A 9331-nucleotide genomic window follows, 5' to 3' on the forward strand; every position below is an offset into this window, starting at 1 on the left:
GAGAACAGCCCAGGAGCAGGAAGTACAGAGAATCAGAGCTCTGTACCTGGGTAAGTACTGGGGGAGATTGGATTCACTTACCCAGGGGGAGGTTCATGTCTGACCATGGGAAAGAGAACAGCCCAGAAGAAGGAAGTACAGAGAATCAGAGCTCTGTACCTGGGTAAGTACTGGGGGAGATTGGATCCACTTACCCAGGGGGAGGTTCCTGTCTGACCATGGGAAAGAGAACAGCCCAGGAGCAGGAAGTACAGAGAATCAGAGTTCTGGCATGTACAGCCTGAAAGAGTTTAATTAGGCCCCTCACAGAAGTAACATAGCCTCATGCTGTTTGCTTTTGGTTGCCAAGGACCAATAACCCTAGCAACCAGCTGCACCATGGAGGTAGGGTCAGACAGTGGGAGGAGATTGCCCTTATCAGTGATGAGCGACTGCTGCCCACAATGATGTCATTTATACTGAAAGTTAAAACAAGAACATGAATGGACTTCATACAAAGCTTTACTTCCCCTTTAATTACTGCCCAGCAACTCCCCGACCTAAGAAACAAATGCTCTCCCCGGCAGGATCAGACACAGATAGTAGTGCCCACGTGTGACTGAGGGACAGCAGGAGCCCACGGACACGTACATATCCCTAGATACTGCGCTGGACCGTCAATGGCACAAAGACGGAACTACATCTCCCAGAGATCCTTGCGCGGCGCATGTGCAGTTTACACTGTGGGGCGTACCATCTGAAAGCGAAACGGGTGGCTAGATGTTTGCGCCCCACAGGCTTGCCGTCTCACACTCGCTGTTATTTGATGACGTTAGAATAATAACCCAGCACGCGGTTTTAGCCACAAACCCACCGTCCAGTACTGACCACAGGCGGTAAGTACTTACACACCCCTATTTCCCGGTGGGTTTGCCCGGCGTTGTAACAACCCTACATGGAGTTTGGGCGATACCATTATGTGCAGATTTCAAAATCCCCCTATTTAGCGCGGCGCTGTTCGGAGTGTTGAGAAATGTTACTGACGTAGATCTATGACTGGTAAATAAACCGGAGTGCGCCTCGGTCCTGTGCGGTGTTCTCTTTTCCAACTTGTCCCCCTCCACTTCATACAGTGGTATGTGCCCGGCGAGTTTCCGGCGCGCGGTTTGTGCTTCCGGTTTTTGTGTGCGGATGAGAGGCCATAGCTGGAGTCCAGTCTGAGTGGAGCCGGTGTCCGGCGCTTCATTATTCTTCAGCCCGAGTGTAACGGGGGAGCCCGCAGGGTCAGCGTGAGGCGCGGGGGGAGTAGGGTTATATGTAGGGGCCAGTTACCCTTCCCTAGGGCGTGAGGGGACAGCTCGGCGCTGAACTAGGGCTACGGGCAACTCATTCACAGCTCAGTGGCGTCACGTGAGGAGGGCTTGTTGCTTTTACACAGACTTCTACTGACTCAGCATTTACGCTCTAGGGGTGTAGGGCAAATCCAGGGCATATATAGGGGTGTAGGGCAAATCCAGGGCATATATAGGGGTGTAGGGCAAATCCAGGGCATATATAGGGGTGTAGGGCAAATCCAGGGCATATATAGGGGTGTAGGTGCAAATCCAGGACATACATAGGGGTGTAGGTGCAAATCCAGGGCAAATATAGGGGTGTAGTTTTGGGCATCAGATACAGAGAGGTGTAATTACCAGTTGGGGCTTAGAGCCAAGTGTTATTGGGGTGAAGGCTGGGGGGACACTGTTAGTGGGGCAGCAGAGCAGTAAAGAACAGGCCGTGACATAGAGGGGCTTCGGGTCATGATTGGTGTGTGAGCTCCGGCCCCCGAGCAGCTGAGTCTGATGGCTGCAGATCAGGACAAGTTGGATGGACTGAGCCTTCCGGGCCGCAGAGCCAAGACTGGTGAGAGGGGCTTGTTGGGCTGATTCTTCTGTGTGTGTAACAGTCAGTGTGTGTGTGTGTAACTGTGTGTGTAACTGTGTGTGTGTGTAACTGTGTGTGTGTGTAACAGTGTGTGTGTGTGTGTAACAGTGTGTGTGTGTGTGTAACAGTGTGTGTGTGTGTGTGTGTGTGTGTAACAGTGTGTGTGTGTGTAACAGTGTGGCTGTGACTGTGTGTGTGTGTGACTGTGTGTGACAGTGTGTGTGTGTGAAGCTGCAGGGTAACACAGTGCAGGGGAGGGGTGTGTAATTAATGTGGGGCATGTCTGTATCAGTGTCACACACGCAGCACCTTTATCCCATACAATTGTTCAGCACAAGAGCCAGTGACACGGGGGGGGGGGGCATAGTGTTATACGTTTATTTCTCACCAGTATTAAGTCTCTGCTCCTGTTCCAGGTATGCAAATGAAGAGCCCCGAGAAGAAACGGCGCAAATCAAACACTCAGGTAAGGGGGGGGCTCTGCACTTTGTTCCCACGGCACAGGGTATTTCTATTAGGTGGGTTTTGCCAGGCCCCTCCCAGCTCAATAGTGAACTTACATATGTACTGAGCCAGACCTGTTAGTGATGCCTCCTAATGTGTCTGTTCCACTGTATTCCTAATAATGCAACGTAACTATTGCGTACTTTCTGTGCAGGAGGGATACACAGTCCCAGTACAGTAGGTACAGTAGGTATGTGGGTAGGTAGTTTGTGTGCAGGTGGGAGAGGGGAGGGATACACAGTCCCAGTACAGTAGGTACAGTAGGTATGTGGGTAGGTAGTTTGTGTGCAGGTGGGAGAGGGGAGGGATACACAGTCCCAGTACAGTAGGTACAGTAGGTATGTGGGTAGGTAGTTTGTGTGCAGGTGGGAGAGGGGAGGGATACACAGTCCCAGTACAGTAGGTACAGTAGTTATGTGGGTAGGTAGTTTCTGTGCAGGTGGGAGAGGGGAGGGATACACAGTCCCAGTACAGTAGGTACAGTAGGTATGTGGGTAGGTAGTTTGTGTGCAGGTGGGAGAGGGGAGGGATACACAGTCCCGGTACAGTAGGTATGTGGGTAGGTAGTTTGTGTGTAGGTGGGAGAGGGGAGGGATACACAGTCCCAGTACAGTAGGTACAGTAGGTATGTGGGTAGGTAGTTTGTGTGCAGGTGGGGGAGGGGAGGGATACACAATCCCAGTACAGTAGGTACAGTAAGTATGTGGGTAGGTAGTTTGTGTACAGGTGGGAGAGGGGAGGGATACACAGTCCCAGTACAGTAGGTATGTGGGTAGGTAGTTTGTGTACAGGTGGGAGAGGGGAGGGATACACAGTCCCGGTACAGTAGGTATGTGGGTAGGTAGTTTGTGTGTAGGTGGGAGAGGGGAGGGATACACAGTCCCAGTACAGTAGGTACAGTAGGTATGTGGGTAGGTAGTTTCTGTGCAGGTGGGAGAGGGGAGGGATACACAGTCCCAGTACAGTAGGTACAGTAGGTATGTGGGTAGGTAGTTTGTGTGCAGGTGGGAGAGGGGAGGGATACACAGTCCCAGTACAGTAGGTACAGTAGGTATGTGGGTAGGTAGTTTGTGTGCAGGTGGGGGAGGGGAGGGATACACATTCCCAGTACAGTAGGTACAGTAGGTATGTGGGTAGGTAGTTTCTGTGCAGGTGGGAGAGGGGAGGGATACACAGTCCCAGTACAGTAGGTACAGTAGGTATGTGGGTAGGTAGTTTGTGTGCAGGTGGGAGAGGGGAGGGATACACAGTCCCAGTACAGTAGGTACAGTAGGTATGTGGGTAGGTAGTTTGTGTGCAGGTGGGAGAGGGGAGGGATACACAGTCCCAGTACAGTAGGTACAATGGGTAACATGATTTTATTTTTAATTGTTATAGTTTTTAAATTACTTGCCGCCTTGTTTGATTCTTTCCAGTTTTTAAAATGTGGGTCACTGACCCCATCTAAAAAAAACAAATGCACCGTAAGGCTACAAATGTATTGTTATTGCTACTTTTTATTACTCCTCTTTCTATTCAGGCCTCTCCTATTCATATTCCAGTCTCTTATTCAAATCAGTGCATGGTTGCTAGGGGAATTTGGACCCTAACAACCAGTTGACTCAAACTGGAGAGCTGCTGAATAAAAAGCTAAATAACTCAAAAACCACAAATAACAAAAAATGAAAACCAATTGCAAATTGTCTCAGAATGTACCTCTCTACATCATACTAACAGTTAATTTAAAGGTGAACAAACCCTTTAATTGGCTGTATCGGGGCACGTGATTGGTTCTCTCATGTCTGTAATGATTTGGCTCTAATCCTGTGTTTCCCTTATGCTCTAGGGCCCCGCATACTCCCATCTTTCTGAATTTGCCCCACCTCCCACCCCAATGGTCGACCACCTGGTGGCGTCCAACCCTTTTGAAGATGACTTTGGGGCTCCGAAAGTCAACGCGGGCCCCTCCCCCTTCCTGAACAACCCGGTGCCCTTTGGAAATTACCGCATGCCGGGTGCCATGCCCCATCAGATGACCCCCGGCTATCCTGGTGGCCCACAGCCCATGAGAAGGCAGGCACCCCCTTTTCCTCCCAATCAGATGGGCCCTGGTTTTGGAATGTCCCAAAACCCAAACTACCACCAGCCTGGAAACATGAACTTCCCCAATGCCCCCTTTAATCAAGCCATGGGCCAGGGCTTCAGCCCCCCTGCTGGGCAAATGATGCAAGGACCAGTAGGAGGATTTGGGCCAATGATGTCACCAAACATGGGTCAGCCCCCTAGAGGAGAGATGGGCCCTGGTCCTGTATTGAACTCTCCTGGTGGCCCTCCATTTACTCAAAGGTTTGGCCCATCAGGGCACCCGTTTGGACAGCCCCCAGTGCCACGAGCCAGCCTCCCACCAAACACCAGTCCGTTTGCAGGGGCCGACCAAAGCTTTCCCCCGGGGGTTGAAGAACACGGCAAGAACATCAACCCTCCCAGCAACACGTTTAATCAAGACCAGCATGTTGGGTCGCCTTCTGCCGTCAATGGGAACCAACCAAACTTCACTCCCAACAACTCCACGCGGGGCAACAGCAGCACCCCCGAAGTCAACAACATCCCTCCCCCGAGCAAGCCCACTGGCAACTCTGGGCACCAGCCGCCCCCTGGACTTATTTACCCCTGTGGGGCCTGCGAGCGGGAAGTCAATGATGACCAGGACGCCATCTTGTGTGAGGCATCGTGCCAGAAGTGGTTCCACAGAGAGTGCACGGGGATGACTGAGAGTGCCTACAGCTTGCTCACCAGAGAGGTCTCGGCCGTGTGGGCTTGTGACTACTGCCTGAAAACCAAGGATATCCAGTCCGTCTACATCCGGGGGGCCATGGGCCAGCTTGTGGCTGCCAACGATGGTTGAATGTGGCAGAGAGTTGGGTGTCATGGTTACTCACAGCTTTAAGAAGCCGTCTCTTTGGGGTGCAAAGACTTTCCCAGTATGAGGGATCCCTGGCGGAAAATATTCCTCACACATTCTTCTGATCTGACTCCTCCTCTAACTTGGATTTTGGGGTGTAAGGCAGCCTGTCGGCCTCCCCTTCAGTCATAGAGTCGGATGATCATTGGATAGTTGGGAAACGTTCACACTCCATTTATTTTGTACAGAGCAAAGACAAGCCCCTCCCCCTCTATGTATTTTTGATAATGTATAAGTCGTGTCTGCATTTCTAACCCTCCATTGTGGCCTCACTAATTGGGAGGAGAATGATCCTTGTGCTGACGCATTTCACTCCATTGTGACGTTGTTACTTGCCGATTTAGTCTGCAGTTCTATCACAGATTGGTGCAGTTTTATAATGGATTTGTTTCTAACCATGTTGGGGCAATTGTGTGGGGCGCTGACTCCTCCCCTGGGGCCCAGTCTCTCTGATCCCCGTCCCCTCAGTCTGTCCCTCTTATTGCACTTATTGGTCTCTTACTCTTCCTGGCAGGAGAAGGTGCACGTGGGTTGTGGCTTCTCTAACTCAAAAGTTATTTATTTTCTCATGTCTCCATGGAAACAGTATCATTAACGTTGATGATTTAACTAATGAGGTTTCTCCCGTGTCTCTGTGTAAGTGAAAGGCTTGAGCAGAGCATTGTGAGAGCGCGAGAGAGAAATGTTCTTATAGGGAATTTTATTGTTGCATTCAAATCCTTGTGGGTGGAGACATAGCAGCAGTACGTAACTCCTCCCATGAGGAGCAAAGTAATTGGGTGGTAACGGTTACACACCCCTTTGTGGCAAGAGACCTTCATAGCTGCTCTGTGCAGTCAATGCATATGGTTCCCTGTATGTGGGGGAGAGGCACTTTGTGGGGTGCTTTGCAAGCAATAATCTCCCTGTTTATTTCCCCTTTAATGTTTGCATTCTACCTCATCCCAACCCAATGCAAACCATGGCTGGATCATCATCCGCTTGCCCTGGGAACCCCAATAGATGTACTTACCTGAACCCCATCACTCACATTACTGTGACACACTATGCTCCCCACATTTCTTTTCTTCCTGCCATTTCCCGTTTTATCCCGTCTCCTAGCAACAGCTCTTCCCTGTCCTGTAAATGTACTAACTGGTTCCACAGCAGACTGGTCCAGTAGCCCTGACTTCCCTCTTCTTCCCGGGAGTTGCCCTTTAATTAATGGAATCTTAGTGCAGGGAGTTTACTGGCGGAGCTGCCATACTGAGTTCTCTGAAAGCTCTGGCACCCCTTTACTGAGGCTGAATAAAGAGGCACAAATAGACGTATTGTGACCTAGCGGTTCAATCATTCCTCTATCAATCTGTATATTTCACTGCTACGACTGTAAGTGTATTGTGACCCCCGTGCAGCCATATTGTCCCCCACAGTGAGAATTGTGATGCTTATTCTTTCCATCTCCTTATAAAGATTTGTGAGAAAATCCCACCCCCCGCCTGTGCGTCATCTTTTCTCTTCCCTGGGCTCAACCCATGGAGTGGGGGGACAGTAATGAAATAGAGAAAGTACAGAGAAGAGCAACTAAGTTGATAAAGGGAATGGAAGGGATCAGTTATGGGGAAAGACAAGTTGGGATTGGTTACACTGGAGAAGAGACAGTTAAGGGGGATATGATCACTATATATAAATATATAAGGGGGATATGATCACTATATATAAATATATAAGGGGATATGATCACTTTATATAAATATATAAGGGGATATGATCACTATATATAAATATATAAGGGGAATATGATCACTATATATAAATATATAAGGGGATATGATCACTATATATAAATATATAAGGGGATATGATCACTATATAAATATATAAGGGGATATGATCACTATATATAAATATATAAGGGGATATGATCACTATATATAAATATATAAGGGGGATATGATCTCTATATATAAATATATAAGGGGATATGATCACTGTATATAAATATATAAGGGGATATGATCACTATATATAAATATATAAGGGGATATGATCACTATATATAAATATATAAGGGGATATGATCACTATATATAAGTATATAAGGGGGATATGATCACTATATATAAATATATAAGTGGGATATGATCACTATATATAAATATATAAGTGGGATATGATCACTATATATAAATATATAAGTGGGATATGATCACTATATATAAATATATAAGTGGGATATGATCACTATATATAAATATATAAGTGGGATATGATCACTATATATAAATATATGGGGGGATATAATCACTATATATAAATATATGGGGGGATATAATCACTATATATAAATATATATGGGGATATGATCACTGTATATAAATATATATGGGGATATGATCACTATATATAAATATATGGGGGGGATATAATCACTATATATAAATATATATGGGGATATGATCACTGTATATAAATATATATGGGGATATGATCACTATATATAAATATATAAGGGGATATGATCACTATATATAAATATATAAAGGGGATATGATCACTATATATAAATATATAAGGGGGGACAGTAATGAAATAGAGAAAGTACAGAGAAGAGCGACTAAGCTGATAAAGGGAATGGAAGGGATCAGTTATGGGGAAAGGCAAGTTGGGATTGTTACACTGGAGAAGAGACAGTTAAGGGGGATATGATCACTATATATAAATATATAAGGGGATATGATCACTATATATAAGTATATAAGTGGGATATGATCACTATATATAAATATATAAGGATATGATCACTATATATAAATATATAAGTGGGATATGATCACTATATATAAATATATATGGGGATATGATCACTGTATATAAATATATAAGGGGATATGATCACTGTATATAAATATATATGGGGATATGATCACTATATATAAATATATAAGGGGATATGATCACTATATATAAATGTATAAGGGGATATGATCACTATATATAAATGTATAAGGGGATATGATCACTATATATAAATATATAAGGGGGATATGATCACTATATATAAATATATAAGAGGGATATGATCACTATATATAAATATATAAGGGGGATATGATCACTATATATAAATATATAAGGGGGATATGATCACTGCATATAAATATATAAGGGGATATGATCACTATATATAAGTATATAAGTGGGATATGATCACTATATATAAATATATAAGGATATGATCACTGTATATAAATATATATGGGGATATGATCACTGTATATAAATATATATGGGGATATGATCACTGTATATAAATATATAAGGGGATATGATCACTATATATAAATGTATAAGGGGGATATGATCACTATATATAAATATATAAGGGGATATGATCACTATATATAAATATATAAGTGGGATATGATCACTATATATAATATATAAGTGGGATATGATCACTATATATAAGTATATAAGTGGGATATGATCACTATATATAAATATATAAGGATATGATCACTATATATAAATATATAAGGATATGATCACTATATATAAATATATATGGGGATATGATCACTGTATATAAATATATAAGGGGGATATGATCACTATATATAAATATATAAGGGGGATATGATCACTATATATAAATATATAAGAGGGATATGATCACTATATATAAATATATAAGGGAGATATGATCACTATATATAAATATATAAGGGGATATGATCACTATATATAAATATATATAAGGGGATATGATCACTATATATAAATATATAAGGGGATATGATATCACAAGGAAACTTCGGAAAATGAATTGCCACGTGTGGTAAGCGTAGGCGTATTTACATTTTAGCCGGCGCAGGGAAGGCATTTGGGGAGATTGGTTGCCGCAAAAACAAGGCGATTAGTCGCCAGGCGACCAAATCTCCCCAAAACGGTCTGTGTGGCCTGACCCTTAAGGGCAATTCACCTTCATTAGCAAAAATTTGA

The 9331-nt window shown here is 44.5% G+C and overlaps 1 protein-coding gene across 2 annotated transcripts; it reads left to right on the top strand.

Moving 5' to 3' along the window:
- The first annotated feature begins 709 nt into the window (after positions 1-709).
- Positions 710-6817, top strand: pygo2.L (pygopus family PHD finger 2 L homeolog). 2 transcript variants are annotated; one of them, XM_018228725.2, is made up of 3 exons: positions 710-875; positions 2319-2368; positions 4232-6817. In XM_018228725.2, exons 2-3 carry the CDS (start codon positions 2321-2323, stop codon positions 5288-5290), a joined length of 1107 nt encoding a protein of 368 aa, XP_018084214.1. In that variant the 5' UTR covers positions 710-875; positions 2319-2320; the 3' UTR covers positions 5291-6817.
- The last annotated feature ends 2514 nt before the right edge of the window (positions 6818-9331 follow it).

The sequence above is a fragment of the Xenopus laevis genome, chromosome 8L, assembly GCF_017654675.1.
Source record: "Xenopus laevis strain J_2021 chromosome 8L, Xenopus_laevis_v10.1, whole genome shotgun sequence".
Taxonomy (NCBI): Eukaryota; Metazoa; Chordata; class Amphibia; order Anura; family Pipidae; genus Xenopus; species Xenopus laevis.